At 42.7% G+C, this 19,533-nt stretch overlaps 1 protein-coding gene across 3 annotated transcripts; it reads left to right on the forward strand.

The window, feature by feature from the left end:
- On the forward strand, positions 1–19,483 carry RPP30 (ribonuclease P/MRP subunit p30). Of its 3 annotated transcripts, XM_075154681.1 has the most exons (12): positions 59–151; positions 629–942; positions 1,170–1,225; positions 1,544–1,600; positions 2,315–2,389; positions 2,926–2,997; positions 8,799–8,888; positions 11,014–11,130; positions 14,666–14,695; positions 15,111–15,148; positions 16,269–16,348; positions 18,374–19,483. In XM_075154681.1, coding segments are annotated over exons 2-12 (726 nt in total). In that variant the 5' UTR covers positions 59–151; positions 629–941; the 3' UTR covers positions 18,484–19,483. The 3 variants fall into 3 exon arrangements, with proteins under 3 accessions (XP_075010780.1, XP_075010781.1, XP_075010782.1); XM_075154679.1 differs by lacking the exon at positions 629–942 and having other exon boundaries at positions 1–151; XM_075154680.1 differs by lacking the exons at positions 629–942; positions 1,544–1,600 and having other exon boundaries at positions 33–151.
- Positions 19,484–19,533: the final 50 nt, after the last annotated feature.

Consider the following 19,533-nt stretch of genomic DNA (forward strand, 5'->3'; position numbering starts at 1 on the left):
CGGTGCCGGGTGCCGTGCCCGGCTGCGGCCCGCCCCTCGGCTGCGGCCCGCCCCTCCGCTGCGCACAGCATGGCGGGCTTCGCCGACCTGAACCTGCCGCAGGGGCCGGACAAGAAGTCCCTGCAGAGCCTGCTGGAGTCCGCAGCGCACTGTGAGTTAGTGCCCCGGGCACGGCGGGAGCGGGGACGGCGGCAGGGCCGGCCCGGGGCTCGGCTCGGCGGCGGGGCCGGGGCCGGGGCTTGGGCTGCGGCTGCGGTGCGGAGCCGGTGGGCCTGAGCTGGGGAGGGCTGGGCCCGGCCCGGAGAGCAGCAGGACGCGAGCGGCAGCTCCGCCAGGCCGGCTGAGCCGCTAGGCTGAGCGTAGGTCAAAGGCCAAACCTCGCCACCTGCTTCCCGGGCGCGTCGCGTTTCCCCTCGCTGCTCTCCGCTCTCCGTGTTCCACTTGGGGTTTTCTGCCAGTGAAGCGCCCGGGACTGAGGTCTGCCCAGCGCTGAGCAGCAAGGAGAGCTCGTGTTCGCCTTGCAGGCTCTGTCCCTGCCTGTTTATCCCAGTGTAGCGGTTGTTTTTTTCCCAACGCGGACACGTTTTTCTGCCTGCAGTTTCTTATGGCCTAAATCTTTTTTCTGCAGAACTGTCGTACAGCCAGGTGCTGCCTGTCCAGTGTTTGGGGGGTGATTTGTCTTTGGCGAGTATACCATCTTGCTCTCATCCCTGCTGAACGAGACCTTTTCATCAGTTTTGTTAGCATCATTTTGAATGCTCGCCTTGCCTTCTCCTATAGCTGTATCTCTCCCAGCTCTGTGTTGTCTGCAGTTTTAACAACTATCCTGAAAGTCCTTAACCGTTTTCCCTAAAGAAAATCATCAACAGAACCAAACTAGGGCAGAATCTTGGGGACCCCAAAAGACCCCAAGTGTTCATGTTCATAAAGCTCTGCCATCAAGTAAGTGTTGTCAGGGCTGGGGTGTATTAAAAGGCAAACAGGATTTTTTTATTTTAAGGCACTTTTTCGGTGAATTAATCTTCAGGAAAAAAAATGTGAACGGTAAATATGCACGTGATTATTAATTTTGAGACATTTAAGTGATGAGTATTTAACAGGTTTCTGTTTGCATTTGTTTCCATTAGTTTACTGGACAAAATAGTCTTACTATGTGTTTACTTTTTCAGTGGGATATTCTGCAGTTGCTCTTAATCATGTCATCGATTTTAAAGAAAAGAAACAGGTAATTTTTGTTGAGGTTATTTGTTCTTAGTGTGTTTTCTCTTGTAAACCTACATGCCTTATTACATGTTCCCAAATAGCTTTATCTGCAGAATGCACATCTAGACGCAATACAAATGTCTGCATTTGTGACAGAACTCCCATTTATAATTCTGTATAATTGCCTTGGAGTTAACTTTTCATGTGGTCTGTGTATTGTCCCTGGGAAATAGTTTTGTTAGCATGGCAGATTTCTTTTTAGAATTGGGACACAGCTTTTGTTTATATTGTAAGCTTAACCCATGACATTTTGAAAAACTTTGTTTTGTTCTCTTTTAAGGAAATTATCAAGCCAGTATCTCCTTCAGAGTTGTTTCCATCTTTGCCTATTGTACAAGTATGTCTAGTTACATTCTATCTACGTATTATTATTCTGAGTTACATCTTTTACCTTGGTGTGTTTGTGTATGTGATTTTTGTGTGTATTACATGTTAAACAGAAAAGAGAAATTTGTCCATTGCTTGATTGTTAAAACTGCTAGCATTGGAAGAATGATACACTCGCATTAGAGTACGCTCTATTCGTTATTTTAGAAATTATTAAAGAAATTGCTTCATGTGAATTTTGAATCCTCTTGTAGTTAAATAGTTACAGTATAATTCTTGAAATTTGAGTTTTGGAAATAACTTCCTGGGTTTGATGGAGCAAGATTTGGATATAATGAACCAAGTCTGTACTTCAAATTACTCACATATGTTAATTCACGAACTGCTTTTGCTTGCAGTTGTGGCGTGCCTGGGGAACCATAGCAGTATTAAAAGATACTCAGTTTTTCTGCATGATTTTACTTTTTTTTTCCCTTTCTTTCTTTCTTTCTCCTTTCTATTGACCCTTCCTCAGAGAAACACAGTAAGTCGTTCTTTGTAAAGGGCAGGTATAATATCAAACAGATCAACATAAAATAGGGAAATGTAACTACAGACTTTAGAAAATTAGTATAGGCAAGAATATGAGTAAGGCACCATTTTCTTTTTAAAGTGGACAGGGTGAAAATCCCCACAATTTTTGCTTTGGAGCTTTTTAAGTTTTTGTATTATTTCTTTTTTGTAGGGGACATCTAAAAGAATTAAAGTCTTAACCCGGCTAACACTTGTTGTTTCTGATCCTTCCCATTGTAATCTCTTGGTAAGTATATTTAGTATATTAATTTTCCAATTTTTATTTCCTTTTCTCAATGAATGAATGAAACTTTGGAAATTGTATGGGAGAACTTCATGGATTTTATAGGACACTCAGCGGTGATTTCTCAGATCGCATCTTTAGCAAATAATACGATCATGAAGAGATGCAGACTTACAAGACTGGATATGGCTTCTGTTGATCATTTGTCAATATGGGACAACAGTTCTGGTCCTTGGTTCTTTTCTGTGATTTCTGGACTTCTGTGCATAAACTAGAAGACCATGAGCAAGCCCTGTGTCTGTTTATGTTTTAGTGCTACATGATTGAAACAAAAGGTGTAAGTGCCTTACTAGGTGGGTGGGACAAGGCTCAAAATGAGAATGAATGACTTCACAGTATGGCTCGCAGCAGAGACCTACTACGTAATTGTACTTGAAAGGGAAAAAGGGATTTTCTTCTCATTATTTTGGTCATAATTGTTGTGCTTAGCTTTGGCGTCTGCCAGAATTCAAGGTAGTAATTGTTTCCTCCTTTTGTAGAGATCAACATCTGCAAATATAAGGTTATATGACATCATAGCAGTTTTTCCAAAGACTGAGAAATTGTTCCATGTAAGTACAATCATCTGATTGGTAATGCCCATTCAATAACTCTTAGTGCCTTGGCTAGTTTGAGTACATGTTTTGTTCTGATTTTATTTCCCATTTTATACAGGCCTGCATGTCAATGGGGCTAATTAAGCAACATAGGCTGCCTGGTCAGTTGATAGACTGAGAAGGTTGGGAGGGATTGCAAGAGGCTGCAAGGCCTTGAGGTGACTGGTTAAAGTCTGAAATATCTACCCGATGAATGGACTTGTGTGCCACTTCGCTGTGGTTTCCTTCGATTGTCTTGTACTCTACTGAGTAGTCCTCCCTACTGAGGAAGGAAAACATGCTTCTTTTTTTTTTCTTTTGTGTATATATATATAAAAAATATATTTTTTTCATATATATATATATATACACACACACACACTATTAGCATGTAAACTTCTGTCTTGAACTTTAACCTCAAACTCTTACAGCTTCTCCAAAACACATTTGCTATCATCTGTTAGCACTAATTGTTCCTGGTCTCTGAAATGTTAGGGAAAGTGGGAGGATTTTAAAGCGGAACTAACATGGTTCTGAGAGTTACCTTCTTCCTTTTAGTCTTAGGTCTTCTCTTGGAAGTTCGTCCAAATGAATAGCTGGTCTCTTTTTCTTTAATTTTTCTTTTTTTTTCTTTATTTTAAATCAAAAGAGGAGCAAGAGCTTACAAGACGGAGTTAGTTCTGGTTGTCATAGCTTCTTATGAACAGATAAAATAAAATATTCAAAAGTAAACATGCCTGATCAAACATACGACCCTTGCTCCATTGCTAGACTGAGATTTCTGGTTTTGTTTTGATTGTTTTGGATGCTCAAGTTGAGTGAGAGAAGGTTCACTTCTGTGACTTCGAGATATGTTTGTTACTTTTCCTGCTGAGACGACCACTGAGGCTGTACAAAAGTAGAGCAGCCTCGGGGGAAATACTTGAAGGGCAGACAGTCATTTTCTCACTCAGATTTTATCCTGGCTGTTCAGAGCAAACTTGCAACTGAAAACTGCATCCACAAAATTTGTGAGTCTTTGAAGGTGCTGCTGTATCAGTGTTACCGAACAGATGCTGGCGTTTGTAGCAGTGGTAGCATTCCAAGTGTGCTAGTGAGAGAAAACAGGGTGTGAGTCATTTTCAAAACCTTAGTTAGGACTAAGGTTTGTGACCTTAGCCCAACGCTGTTGTTTTTCGCATTGGTTTATATTAATAGAAATGTAAGTATTTTGAACAAAAACCCCAATACTTTGTCACTTCTATGATTTTAGAAAAACAAGGTGTTGGAAGTGTGTTTGACCATGAACTGGTTTGGTCCATTTGTGGTGTTTGACTGAAGAAGACATTTACAAATACAGTTATATGCAGTAATTCTTCAGCCGTTACTAATAGCACCAAGCATCATACTGTCTTCCAGCTTTTATCCATAGCTGCTATATCTTGAATAGACCCTTCCTACCAGAAAAATTCCTAGTTCTAAAACACCGTCCAAGGCAGAATGATCTCAGCTTGGCTTGTTGGGTGATAGGTGTTTGTTATCTCCGTCTCTCTTAATTTTTAATTAAATTGTTCTCAAACACTTGGTAACAGCTGATGTGAGTGGTCTGATCAAGTGGAGCATCTGGAAGCAAGTCATCTTTTTGTCAGAATGTTTTTCTTACAAAACCCAAAAGTGTGATGTCTGACCTGTTGCAAGCTCATAAATAGCAACATTAACTCTGAACTGGAAGAGTAGGTGGAAGCGTCCCGTCTCTGTTAGCCTTGGCAGGCAGCAAGCAGGCTTGCAGTTTAAAGCAGTGTGAAGAAGGCACAGGGACACCAAAAGAAAACGTGAATCTCTTTGGAGGAGTGCCAGAATTTACTTTCAAAGAGAGCTTGTCAGTATAAAACTGTGTCTGTGTTTTTTGTTTGTGTTTTTTTTTTTTTTTAAATAAGTTAAAGGTACTGTCTAGTACTCTTGAGTACTTGTTTTGACACATGAAAATGATATTCTTCTGTTTTGTTTTTCTAAATTATTTTCCTTCCTTTTTGAAAACTTGTCCAAGTAAAGTACAAAGCAGGAGGCTGAAGAAGGCGGCGAACTTTAAAGAATCGTTCAGCAGAAGAATTCAAGCATTAATTATAACAGTTACAGCTGAATGAAACTCATTTCTGACTGCTTTTATTTCCCTTGCAAGATTTTAGGACTCTTGGGGGTGTGAGAGAGGCGAATAGTTGTAAAATACTTTTGAGGGCCACTCTCCACCTCTTTCTTTTGGTCTTTGGCAGCAATGTAAAATCTCACTTCTCAAGCAAGCTCAATCAATTTATCACGTGTTTAAACAAGCTTCTGAAGCCAGGTAATCAGCAGGGGCATGCTCTGTTGTTTTTGGGGGGAAGGGCTTTCTCTCCTTTAAGGGTGGGTATTTTTTATTTTCAGCCATATTGTGAGTTCTGCTGTGGTTGGATGTCCAGCTGCAGCAGTGTTTAAGGCTGGTTTAATGGTTGGACTTGATCTTAAAGGTCTTTCCCAACCTAAGCGACTCTATGATTCTGTGATTCTATAAACAGCTACTCTGTCTGCTCTGCTGGTGAAGCTGCTTGCTAAGCTGCATGGCAGTTCAGTTTGAGGAACACGCTTTTGGCTGAAAAGGAACCAGGGTTTTTGCCAAGTTATTTTGCAGGCAGATCCACTTTCCCGCTCTGAGTCAGCGTTCAGCCACGCGGATAGTAGTGCCGGCACAAAGAGGATGGCTATGCTCTGGGCGGGCCGATGCAGATAGCGACCGTTTAAGCTGACACTCTCACAGGTGATGGACAGTGTGTTAGGAAGGAAGCAGGATTGTCAGTGAGACGGTCTTCGTTGCTTCCATGCTGGCGGCTCTTGGAGCTGGGGAGGGAACCAAAGCATGTTTCTTGCAAACTGCGTGAGGTGAAAGACTCCATCCTTACATGTTCACATTCAGGGCAGATCTGTATGTTTGTCTTTTGTTTAAAGATTTTAGATTTTCTAACTGTCTGTGGAGAGCTGTGTCAATTTTGTAGAGGTATCAACAGGGAGTCTGGCGCAAATGACATTATGCATGGAGTTTCAGCATATACCTCTGGCTCTTAGAACTCATGGATCTTCGCTGTTAAGGATAAAGCCTTCTAGGGTGGGTCTTGCACCACAAATTAACTTTATATTTTAAAATTGGCTGTTGGTAACTCAACGCTACCTTGAGAGCGTCATCTTTCTCACCAACAATTTGGCACCTGGATTATTTTCCATAGAACATGATTTTTCATGGTTTTGTAAAAGAAATACGTGACCGTTGGAGATGTCCTCTAATTTTAGCATGGCCCAAAACCAGTTTATGCCCCCTTGTCACGAGCCAGGGAAGCTTTTCTGTGACTGAGTGTGGCAGTGATATGTACTGAAAGATGTGCTCAAATTCTCCAAATAATTTATATCCTCAGGGTTATGAGGAAGCTGTGTTTGCCCAGATAATTGTAGAACATGCTCCTTCTTTAAGTCTCCCAAGAGGATTGTTTTGGGCTGCAACAGGAATGCCCACTCCATGCTAGTAATAAGGTCCGTGCCTGTTGCTTTTAAAAATTTTTGCTTTTTAAGAATTCTGACTGTTTTAATCATACTAGTTAGTTCTGCCTGCTGCTTGTCAGCAATTAGCAGATCACCAGTATCTAAAAAAACTTGCTTATATAAGTCTGAGGATGTAGTGCAAAGCCAAATTTCAATGTTTATTCCTAAAATGTTTGCCAAAGCTTTCTTCAGCCATCTAAGCAGTGGAGAATTTATTTATTTATGGCTCTCTGGAGTTTCCCAGCAGATGGGGCTCTTGCCTGCGGTGCGGCCGCGCAAGCACCCAGCTGTGCAACTGCTGCATATCATTTTCTGTATGAAGTTTTTGCACTTCAGATCCTTTCAGCAGGCAGGGTAACCTTAACTTGCCTCTGTGTGTGACTTGTCCAGCAGCCAAAGCTAGGCAGAACATCGGAGTGTTTGGAGAAATCTCCTCTCCAACTTTCCATGCAGTGCAGGAATTCCTCCTTATGGGGAAATATGGCTCTTAAACTTGTTTTTCCTTGGTGGTGTTTTCTGAAATGTTCTTGTCACTGGAATCCTGTAGATACCCTGGCATTTGGGTCACTCCCTTTCCCACTGTGCTTAATTTGCAAAATGGAAAAGAGTTTTTCCAGTGTTTCTGGAGCTGATTAGGAAGGCTTGTTTTCTCATCACATAGGGCAACTTGCATGCTTCTGATGTGTATTTTTGCTTTCCTTCATTTTCAGCTTTCTCTCTTCCTGAATTTCCTACAGTCTCACTGACATCTTTTCTAGGACATGATTCAGAGCTATTTGCTCTGTGTGTGTTCCCATAAATCACCTCTGTCTAGATGGTAGTTTGTGCTCCACGTAAGAGAAGGATTTAAACTGGCTGCAGTAGGGCTAAAGTTACACATGCAAGTCTAATGTGATGCAATAGATTCCAACCGTGTCCTGCCTGACAGGTAGGGCATGAAGATAAAGTTTAGTCTGGATGGCCTGGTAACATATTAACATCAAAAACCTTGTGGTTTGCTGGATCTTTGAATTGCCTGCATGTGTGCTGTGGTGCTTTTGTCTAGGAGGGAGTGTATCAGCAGCTAAGAAACATTCCTAAAGCTGGCCTCTGCTCCCATCTCCATCCAAATTTCATGTGAACAAACTGGTAGAAGACTAGTTTGCAAAGCAATAGCCTGCCCTGCGTTAGAGCAGAGTGCGGCTACCCCGCAGCCCAGCCCTGGGACTCCCCGCCAGCCCCACTGCTCTTGTGCCAGTGTGAGGAGGGATGAATGGTTAGCACCTGGCCCAGGTGTATTTGGAGCAGTTGCTGGCGGGTTTCTGAAAGCAGAGGGTTCTCCTACACGTAGAAAATTCCTTTTCAACATCTTCAGCCCATTTTGTCTTCCTTGTTACAATGCTGCTTACAGACGTTAATCTGGCTCTGTGTAATCATCTTTAGGGGCTAGGCACATATAGTTCCTACATGCCTTGTGTGCATGAGATGATATGTAAGTCAAGGGCTCCCTTTTATGTGCACTTAATTTTCCTCTGTAAGTCAGCGTGGAGATTCTCAACCCTTTGTTCGTTCCTTCCCTGTTTTAATACAGGCTGTAAATTGTGGTGTGAGTACAAAGCTAAACTTTTAAACTCTGACCTCCAGTGCCATCTTGAGACTTTTCCAGAGATGTGGCTTTCAGGAAGGGCTGCACATTCCCCACCCAGCCAGGAAAGTGAGGCCCTGTGGATCGGCTTCCAGTACTGGGCGTGGGGCACCACCAGTCACTGTCCAACATTCTGCTTCTGTTTCAGTTTTTTGGTTGCTTCTAGTAAAAATACTTAATCCGTAGAACAAGCGGTTGCTACACTGGAATTAGTGATGGGGTAAGAGGCAGTTCCTGGGCTGTTCTCTTTGTAAACAGGGGTTGTCCTTCATTAGCTGTGAGTTCTTTTGCCAAAGGCCAGCGTTGTTTCTGCACGTCCTATGTCGGATAAGAACAAAGCAGTAAGTCTTGCCTTTGGGTTGGTCATTATTTTATTGGAAAAGTAGTTCTGAAGACTTGCGTTTTAAGCCCAAAATGCTTAAGCTGTGCACCTGTAGCCCTGCTGTTTTACTGGGATACCTGCAAGGCATAGTACCTGTGCATTTTAAAACTGAACTCGTCCTGGAGAGACATTCTTGCATTAAGAAATGAAGGAGAATATCAGTGCACCTAAAGTTGGTTACACGTTTTTTGGCTTATCTAATAATCTGTTCCTATTTCTTTGCTGTAGATCGCTTGCACAACTCTAGATGTGGATCTGGTATGCATAAATGTAACAGAAAAGCTGCCATTCTACTTCCGAAGGCCCCCTGTGAATATGGTAAATTTACATCTAAATTGTTTTCTTGCTGTTAAATTCTGTATTTAATGTCAGTCTGAGTTGAATTCCCTACCATTTTCCTCCCACCATTCCCATCCAAGTGGTTCTTTTATTTTCTTGCATAATGTATAGTGTTATTTCAGATGTCCTTCACTTCAGGGCCTCAACTGCAGCATTTAATACACAGTGGTGTATGTTCTTTCTCTTTCTCCTTCCTGTCCCCCGCTTAAGAAGGAGAAGTGGTGTTCCCAAGGAATGGAAACAGAGCCTTAAGGGCACTGCTGTGTGAAGCAGTGAGATGTGGTGTGATTGCTGACGAAGCTGCCTCCCAAACCAGAAGTGGTACAGCTGTGTCAGAATAGATAAACAGCCCTGTGATTTAAAAGACAGGAGAATGTGAATGACAGTGTTAATTTGGGAGAAGGATGTTGTTGCAGTTATTTGGAGGATAACTGTATTGAATCCATACTTAGACAAAGGAATGTCTTGGCAAATGATCCAAATGTGGAATTGCTAAACATTTGCTGTGGGACACAAGATGGCTATCAGCATGGATCAAATATTTTGTTAATACAATTCTGCCTGCTGTTGGTGGTTTGCCAGAAAGCTTAATCTGAACATGCTCTTAGGTGAACTAGTTTTTTCCTCTGAGTATATGTCAGGGTTCATTCCGCGTGGGCATTCTTGGCTGATGTACTCCTTAGTGCTTAAAAATTTAAATTTGAAATCAGCTAGAAATCCTATTTCCTCTTCTACAGAAAGTTTGACCTAGAATAAAAATTAAAAATTAACTAGAATTAATCCTGAAACAAAACAAAAGTAATACTTTGGAATTTACTACAGACTGGGAATTTCAACATTCCATTTGGAATCACAATTTTGTATGAAGTGTTGTTTGAAAGTACCCTAGCTGCCTGAAACTCCAGCAGCTGACCCAGGTGAGGAGTTGGGTGGCTCTTGGAGCCCTGTGTTTGGAGGCATTTTTCTTACAAACTACTTCTCAGCTTCCACAGTGCCAGCTTCAAGGCAGTCTGTCTGTCAGACTGGTTTTGTGCACCCTCAGGCAGTCAGTTTTGGTTGTTGTGATGCCAGACAGACAGATTGGCAGGCAGCTGAAGTGGTGGGGATGAGGTTAAAAATCTGCTTGGCTGGAAATTGGTGTATTGCCATCACCTGTTTTGGTTTTGATAAATTCAGGCTTCTCTTCTTGTTTGCAGATGTCAGACCAGCTCTGTGTAAAACATTTGATGTGTACATAGCTTCTGTTGTGTTCGCATTCAGAGGTCATGCGTGGATGGGAGCTGGATTAATTCCATCCGTATTCAGTTACTGGAATCTTTTACAGTATTAACATTGCAGCATTTTTTTAATAATATGACTATAAAGCATAGAGTAACATTTCAGGCAAATGTAGCATAGGCCAGGGAACTAGGAACTCCTAGCTTTGAATTGTGTCTTCATCGCTAACTCACTGTGTCCTATAGCAAGTTGCTTAACTTTTCTCTGTGTGTTTGCAAAAAACAAGAATACTAGGCTTTTGGTGAGGTACTTTGAGAGATAGCAAGGGATTTTAAAGCAGCTGAAAATATATTACTATTTGGAACCTCTCCTGTGACTCACTGTTATTTAACGTTGTCACAAATACCAGAGTATGCTGTGAGACAGGAGAGGAGGGACCTCGCTGCTGCTTTTATGCAAGGACAAATTCCTCATCCGCAAGATGCGGGTACTGTGGGAAGCGGTGGTCTTCCTTACAGCAGGCTGTGGGGCTAGAGGGGGAGGATCCTCAAAATTTCAAGACTTGTTTCTGACCAGCAGTGGTTACCTGTCTCTTCAACTCTGTGAAAGAGGAAAGCCAGTTGCAACTAATAAGTGGCTGGTATTTCTTTGTTTGTTAAACCACATTTATCTGTCATCCCAAGATTCAAGCACGCGTATCTGGTGTACAGTGAAACGTTCCCCGTCCCAATGCTATGCTGTGCTCTCGCTGAAACAATTCCGCCTTAATTTTTTCCATATATAACACAGTTAAACTGTGTTATAAGCTGCATCAATAATAGACAGCAGTTGTTAGATTGTTATGCTTCTCTCCTTTTGATTTTTGATCACTCTCTTTCATGTGAAGGCAATAGATCGAGGCATTTACTTTGAACTTCTTTACACGCCTGCCATCAAAGACTCCACAATGAGAAGATACACAATTTCAAATGCAATCAGCCTGATGCAGATCTGCAAAGGAAAGGTAAGTTCTCAAAGTGAAAGCAAGCTAATTAATTCAGTTCAAATTCTTCTGGAGTTGTACAGACTGAGCCATTTTAAATGAGTTTGATGCTGGGGTTTCTGAAGCTGTGACTGAATCTTTGCCTACTGATACAAGGACACAATTATTCTAGCTCCAGATACTTCCAGCCATGCACCATTGCATGCTTTCTTCTTAAGTTGTCAAATTGTTAGATTCTTTTTTCAGAACAACTTATCTATTATTGTATGCAATACCCAAAACGAAGGAAGAAAAAAGTGCCAGAGATCTAAGGTTTGCACTAGAACTGAAATCCATGCATCTCTTTAAAATCCCCCATTTCATATTTCTGATTGACCAAAAGCTCTTCTTTGATAGTATAGCTTGAATATGCGGGGTAGAAAATAATAAGAAAAAAGTAGAAATCTTGTTTTGTTAAATGGTTAGTAAATTCCCAGTGTACAAAACAGACCCAACAGCTAGATGGCTATCAGCCAGGGCTTTGCTGCAGTCAGTTCAACTGCATTCTTCCCTGCTAATGAAACCCGAAGAAGAAGTAATGCTTGCAGCTGAGATGCCTGTAATCCATTGCTTTCATACCTTACTTCCTCCCAGGCTAAGCTGCCTGGCATGCTGGGTCTTCTCAGGCCATGGTTTTTTTTAACAGGGAAGCATATCATAATACATATCCAAGTTAAAAGATATTGTAGCTCCCACCATCTTTATTGGGAACAGCCTTTGCCGCACTTAGCTAGTCCAGAGAAACCAAAATTGGCATTTCCCTGCAGATCTAGTATGAAGTGGGATATACAGCTTGGAAGGCCAATTAAAAGCAGATCTGTCTTTACCTCAGTTCCCCTTCGGCATGGCAGCCTATTTTATAGGACAGCAGAGTGGGTCAAACAGATGAATTCCTTTAGTGCTACAGAAGAAAGTGAATGTTTGCATGGCCTTTCCTGAGAAGCCCAGCTCTGGGAGTTAATTGCACAAAATACTGACTTGGAGATGAGGTACATATACACAAAACCCCTTTCCTTTGGTATTCCTTTTTGCCAGTGCTGCTCTTTCCTCTGTGCAGTTAAAGATGTGCTTCTCATGCAGTTGTTGATCTGGAGAGTATCAGTTGAGTTGGCATCACAAACAGAGCAAGTGAGACGTTCGGGCGCTTGGTCTGTGCGCAGTACCCTTTCTTCCTGCATTTGTCAATCTAGTGCATCTGTGCCTGGAAGGTAAATCAGCGGGAGCTGGGCATGACAAGTTGTTGTTACGCACTGCAAAAGCTGGGAGAGGACTGCTAGTTTGTCTGTATTTTTTGCCTTTATTTTTTGTCTCCAGGCTCAGTGCCTGATGGGCCAGCAGAGGTGGTTATTAGCCTCACTGGCAGTTTGTCTCCATCAGTTATCTAAAGGCCTTTTGGGATAGCTGGCCCATAGGCTGCTTGCATTGGCACCTGGCACGCAGTTCTTGCCTTCTGTAACCTATAGTTGTTCAACTTGTAGCAGTTTTTGGATCCTTTTGTTCCTCCTCTGTTGTAGTCAGGCAGAGAAACTGCCAGAAATTTACTCATGTCCTCCACTGGCATGGAGCGAAGTCCTTAAAATATGTTCAAATGTGCAGGGAATGAGGGAGGGACTCGCCTGCCTTGCCAGACAGAAGGTGTGCATAGCCACAGTCCCTCACCTCCTGTGTTTTGGTAACTGAGTGTGGGTGCTGTGCCTGGAGCAGCGTACTGAACAGCTGCTGTGTCCTTCACCTGGGGAGATAATGTTTTGCCTTTGAGTTCTTCCCTTTAGCCTTTCCCTTGGATTTGCCTTTGCCTGCCTCTCCTTCACTCATTAGCAGTGCTTTTCTTGTCTGCTCTTGTCTCCTTCTCCCGTCTTACCCATCCCCTAACTGGAAGCCAGTTGCCTTTGAACCAGGCGGAGCGCATCTCCAGCGCACAGCGGTGAACCACAATGCTGCGCTGGTTCAAGGTGGCTTGCGCAGCTGCTCTGGGAGCTTCCCTGAGCCTGGGAGACAGGCATTGGTTGCTGCAGCTCAGAGCAGGAGACTTGAATTTTCCCAGCAAACTCTTGCACCCCTGAAGCTCAAAAGCACCCTTGGGATCCATAGTGCAGTCATTTTAAAGGTGAACTACGCAGAAGAGAATGTCCTAGGCTCCATCGTGATGTGTGCTGTTAAGTCACTTCGATGTATGTATTGCTTCCGCTTCCGACTTTCCCTATGCTAAGGCAGAGTTGTGTGTCCCATCCTTTCCTCCTCAGCACACGAGGAAACTTTGGGCACAGTGTGAGCATGCAGTCATTTCTGTTCAAGTAGCTCTTTATGGGTTGAGTTCCAGCTGCGCACAGAGCATTTTCTTCCAGTGTCTGCCCTGCTCTTTGTGCTGGGGAGGTGGCAGGACAAGCAAAGCAGAGCGGGGAAGGGATCAAAAGCCCCACCTTGTAACTGGAGGTGGTGTGATGTGTTGGTGGTACTGACGTCAGAGAGGGAAAGTCACTGCTTCAGTACGATTCTCATTCCCACCCACTCAAGCAGGAGTTCCCAAAGCCTTTCATTCATTATAATAAAAGGTGCAAGGAATTTTTTGCTGCTGCTGCAGTTTCCACCTGCACAAAACAGTCTTCTCCTGGGTGAGCATCTGATGGGTTTAACATCAGAAGAGCGCTGGCAGCTGAGCTGTGGTATCTGCCAACCCCCGAGCAGTCACGTACCTGTTCTGTAGAAACCCTTTGGGAGACAAGGGAGAAGGATATCTCTCTGCCTGGTGATTTTCATGGGGTGCCAGTGTTGAGGGAAGTGAGCGTATGGCATGAATTGGCAGCCACTGCCTAGCTGCAGACAGGTTTCCTCAACTACTGTGAGTTTGATTAAGGCCAACGTGAATGCTGAGGTTAGGATTGAGTTGTACCGCAACACAGAGAGTAGGCTGAAAATTTGGGAGCAACAAACTGTCTAAAAGCACTATTTGTAAGCTGCTTCTGGGGGATCCTGGACTCCTCTTCTAAGTCCATTTCTGTTACAGCTCAGGCCGAGTTGCCATGTTTGTGGGGCCTCTTGCAGCTAGTGTAAATAAAGGGGGAACACAGTGTGTGCAACTCTGCATTTCTTCTTTACCACTATGGTCCCGTTAAAGTCCACTATGGGACATATGGGCTGATAGGTACTTGCTTAATGCCATCACTGACATTTATACTGCTTAGCCTATCCCTCTAGAAGGTGCAGTGCTTATTCAGCTCACATTTGTCTGTGAAGGGTTTGTAACTGCAAAGGAGGGCTTGTCCCCCTGCCCCTCTCTCTGTAGGGGACAGGGAGATAACCTGGGTTTATTCATGTCCCCAAATTAAGATCCACACTCTGCTAGAGTTCACTTCATCTGAGGGCATCAGATACTCTGATGGTATCAGATACTGTGATGGTTAATTGGGCTCTGAGCCTGAACTTAGCTAATGCTCATAAAGTCTTTGCTGCTTGCTGATTTTTTTTCATTTCTTGGTGCTGTCTGACAGATGAACGTTTGTTCTCTTTTGTTTTTCAGAACATTGTTATATCTAGTGCAGCTGAAAGGGTAAGTTCCAGATTTTTGTTGGTCAGAAAAATTTGAGAATTTATTTGTGGCTGAAAATACAGCTTTAATTATGTATTAAACATACAAAAATTGTAATTTTAAATATGATTGCCATCTTGTGGGTTTTTTTGGTCAATCTGTTTTACCAAAGAATTGTATTGTGGGGTTTGGGGGTTTTTTTGTTTGTTTGGGTGGGGTTTTTTTTGCTGCTGTGGTATTTTCCATTACAGTTTTCTCCCAGATGGGGACTCTGTTTGCCAAAATAATAGTATTTGCTTGATTTCCTGCATCTTCAGCAGCTTGCTGTTATGTGGCATTTAATCTTGCCTTCCTGGTAGCCCTGTCCTGCCTGTTCACACTTGTCAGCCTGCGAGAGAGTGCATGCACATATCCAACCTTCCTTGTTTTGTTTTAGCCTCTAGAACTACGAGGTCCTTACGATGTGGCTAATCTGTATCCTTTTTCTAAGTCAAAGACAGCAGTTAATAATAACATGTGAAAGTTCAAAGTGGTTTTGAAATACTTCCCTCCTTGAACCTTACACATTGATGGTTGTTGGTGACCAATTCAATGAATCAGGGCTCTGAGTGGGTGTGGAAGGAGTGACAGATCTTGATCATGGGGTGGCACGAGCAGTCAAAATAGTAATGTCTGTGTTCAGTACAGGTATGTTTTGTTGTGATATGCATTGATATTGTGTGGGTGTAAGTAGAGAAATTAATAAAAACAATAAAAATCTATGGACACTGTGAAACCAAACCAGAAATTATTACTTATGATCTCCAAGGTACCACATCCTTGGTATAGAAGAAACTATAAAATCATCTTTATAATAAGAAAGAAAAAGTTCCTATCTGGGTGCTGGTTACTTCTGTTCTGAATTTTCCAGTCCTTAGTTACATATGTGCTGTTAAATAAGTGGTTGTGTTCTAGAAACCAAGGAGAGTGTCTTTTCTCCCTTCTTTTAGGAATTTGGATGCATTCTTACTACTCCCTCTCCCCGCCCCCGAGCGCGTATCTGGACTGTCCCTTGAAGGGGAGGAGCGTGCTCTGAGTCATGAGAACCATGTGGGAGGCTCTGTGGCCTGGAAGGATTTTATGTGCAACGTTTCCTTCCCTCTTAAAAAGAGCAGTCAGGCTCAACTCAAATTGACATACGTAATCTGGTGTCATCCCTGCTCAAGGTGGCTGGGAACTTTTCAGCATAATGCTTTTGTATCAGACAATGCCCTTTCCCCAAAACTGAAATTTTCATTGGGGTCATTTTTTTACTTGGTTATGCCTATAAAAATGTTCCTGTGTTGACAGACTTTTATTTTCAAAAGTACATCTTCTTGTCTGGAAAAAAGCAAGGTTGCCAGGCGCTTTCCAGGAGGGCTGCTGGAGAACTGCAGCCAGGAGAACTGGGTGCCTCGGTTCCCTGCCTCTGGGTAACCTTATGCAAAATGTCACTTTGAGTTACAGCTTTGCTAATTCCTGGTTATTTGTAGAGTAAGCAAACCTATCACGCAGACAGACTTCCCTATTCTGTTAGTTCCTTTCTGTGCATTTTGATCCTGAACAAAGATGACAGAGGCTTGCTGTTTGGCCTGTCAGAAAGCGAAGCCAAGGCAGCCGTGTCTACCAACTGCAGAGCCACCATGCTTCATGGAGGTAAGTGAAAAGCGCATGCAAACTTACCTAAGTAACACTTGCATTTCTTAACTAAGTTCATGTTAATGCATATTTTCCAAAAGGTCCAAGACCTTATAGAGTAAGTCACCTTGGGGTTTTAGCTCCTTTGTCCAATGCACGAAGAGGAGCTTGTGCAGCAAGTGTGTTTTATTTTCCCTTGTTGCCATGTTAGCAAATCAGTGGCTGAATTGATCGTGCTGTCTGTACTGGAGTACTCGCTTAACCACATTAACGAGTCATAAACTGTTTAGCCAAAACACAGACCTGCCTGTTGTGCTCCATAGTAAAACTATCCCTTGTTCCAGAAAGGCTTGAATGCTGGTCTCGGTGACACCAGCAGAAACTACATCATTGACTTCAAGAAAATTGGGACGCATGTGTTTTGCATTTCCTGTCTTGCAGCATGAGTGCAGAAGCAGCCTTTGCCACGTCCCTTTCTGATGCTTCATTATGTGGTCTATTTCTGGCCCGCTCTTCAGTGTGGACCATTTCAAACTTGGTGCAAAATCAAATACCCTGAGTGCTTGCTGCTTAGAAAAAATATTTCATACAGTGTATGATGGCTTGAAGTGTTTTGGTGAAACAAAACTTGCTTCCTTATGCTCTCAGCAGAGGCAGCTCACAGTAGTTCTCTTCTGCTTGCCCACTTTTAATATTAAGAAAGTGGAAATTTAGCTTGTGGCCCCCTGCACTGGAAATCAAAAGGTTTCCAGTTGTATTTTGTGTCCTGGTGTCAGTGCAGCAAAGAGATGCCACAGTTTGTGTTCCAGCAATCAATTTAGACCCTTGCTTTCCACTGCATCACCAATTTCTCCATCTATACCCTCCCTTTCACATGTTTATTTATTGGTTCTTAGTGTTTCTTGATATTTGTTGTTTATTCTGATGGCAGTTTAACTTTGTGACTGTGTAGTTGGATCTAGCTCTTAATTTCTGCCTCTGTCAAAGTTTGTTGGGTATGTATGATTTTTAGTCACCTTCCCAACAACTTGAGTTGTTCTAAGTTTCAAACGCACAGTAGGATTTGGTTTGCACCTCGTGTTTCAGTAGAGGTGGGGCTTGAACCTGTTGTAATTCACAGTAGGTAGCTTTGATCTCTTGGAGAGGGCATTTCTGTGAACAGGGTCCTCCTCCAGCCTGCTACTTGTCTACATGAAGACAGCGTGTTGGAAGAATTTTTGTCAAGTTTATGTGGGATTTCTCAAGACAGTCATCTATCTTATCTGTGAAATTAAATAGCAGATGTCATTTCCCTGTCCCCCAAAGAATACTGGCCCAGAATAAGTCAATATATTTTGGCAACGTTCTTGCAGAGCCTCTTTGCTAACAAAGTATTTGTAGGGAATCTCTTCGACCTCAAATTTTGCAGGGAAGCCTCCCACCAGTAGTTCTGAAATTGGATTGGGCTCACTAGATTGTTAGGCAAACATATGAGGAGTTTGATAACATCACACAGTAGTATTTTATGGTAATGCTGAGGGTTCTGTAAATAAAATATTCTTGAATACCATAAAGCCACTTACTTGGTGTGTATAGGGGAGCCTCTGCCACTATAGCTGTGCCAGCATAGTCTGTTTAAGAATCCTGGGGTATGTGAATACATTTTTTTTGTTATTTTTTTTTTAAGAACAGTATGTTTTGCTCAGAAATGCAGAAATACTTTTGACAATGTTTCAAGAATGTGTCCTTCTGTGACTATTGAACTGAGTAAGCCTGGTTTCCTATGGTTTTGTGTGTCTGCAGCCCCTCAAACCCTGCAGAACTCAGTTTTCCCTTATGTTTGCTGTAATTCTACACCCACTATCGGATTTCCCCCTTTAGTTTCCCCACTCCATAAGGCCAGAGTATCCCTGCCCATGCAGGTTGCTTACCTGCTGTGTGTGCTGGCTGGCTGTTAAACGTGTTGAACTGTGCTTTGGGGCATGGGCACCTGCAATAAGTATGCTTTAAATGCATTAGTGTCATTTTATTTGATGTACTACAGCTTCTGCTTGTATGTTCCAGAAACTCGGAAGAGTGCCTGTGGGGTAGTGTACACGGTGAAGAAGCCTCGCAAGGTTGAGGAGGAAGAAACAACACTGCCAGCCTGCAAAAAAGCTAAGACTCAAGCTTGAGGACTGAACCAATTGTCAACAGGAGCCTCCATCCCATCTTTACCAAGTGTTGAGTCTTCCCCCACCCTCCAGCCAGCCCAGTTCCTCCCTTACTGCTTTATTTAGCCTGGAGAAGAATTATTCTTCTGGTGTTCAAGTGAGGAAAGCTGTGGGAATGAGTCTGCTGAATGGTAGTTTACTACATCTGAAAGGTCATGCTGGGCTTCTGGCCAAGGTCAGGAGACGGTCTCTCCACCCTGTCTTAGATCTTCTGGAGTTAGTGGAAACTCAACGTTTCTAACATACAGAAATTTTCAGTTGTACAGGTGCATTCCTTTTTTATTAAAAATGTTTCCAAGAACACAAAGTCTAGCTCTTATGGTTTCTCAAGTTTTAAACACATCTCTGTACTGAACCTTACAACCGCAAGCCAGTAGATGAAGCTTACCTTCAGTGGCCTGTGAAGAATAATGGTGCGTTAAAAAAAAAACAATCTGCTTCCCATTCTGTTTCCTGATCAATGGCTATAAAGAAGATCCTAGCGTCTGTCACTTGCTAGGAGATATCTTGGATTTGTGTTACGGTAGGACTGACTGACCTGACCTGCTAGACACACATCCCAAAGGCCATCCCTGTCCTGCAGCTCTTAAAACCAAGCAGTAACATGAGGTGGTTACCACAGATGGGAAGGAAGAGCTCAAGGTTACACTGAATGTATGCTCAGCGTGGTATGTTGCAGTTGCAGTGTAACAGCTGTCTCACCTTGGCCTGACCAGTCTCCACGTCACATCATTTTTACTGCATCGTTTCCTTCTTTATGTTCGTGTCTGGCAGTGTTGCCTATGAGAGTGTTCATTTTGCTTCCTCCTGCCTTTCCGTTTTCTTTCCTGTTAATGCCTCAGTAAACCTAATCTGGCTGCCAAAAAAGCAATCATAACAGATTTAGAATCACAGAGCATTTTCAGAGCTCTTCCAAATGTTGACTGAAGTTTTTCTTTTGATTAAACCAATATAAAAATTATGTAAGCTACTGTACTCAAGATACTCTTCAGCCAGCTTTACCGTGAATAT

This window comes from Calonectris borealis, chromosome 7 (assembly GCF_964195595.1).
Source record: "Calonectris borealis chromosome 7, bCalBor7.hap1.2, whole genome shotgun sequence".
Classification (NCBI taxonomy): domain Eukaryota; kingdom Metazoa; phylum Chordata; class Aves; order Procellariiformes; family Procellariidae; genus Calonectris; species Calonectris borealis.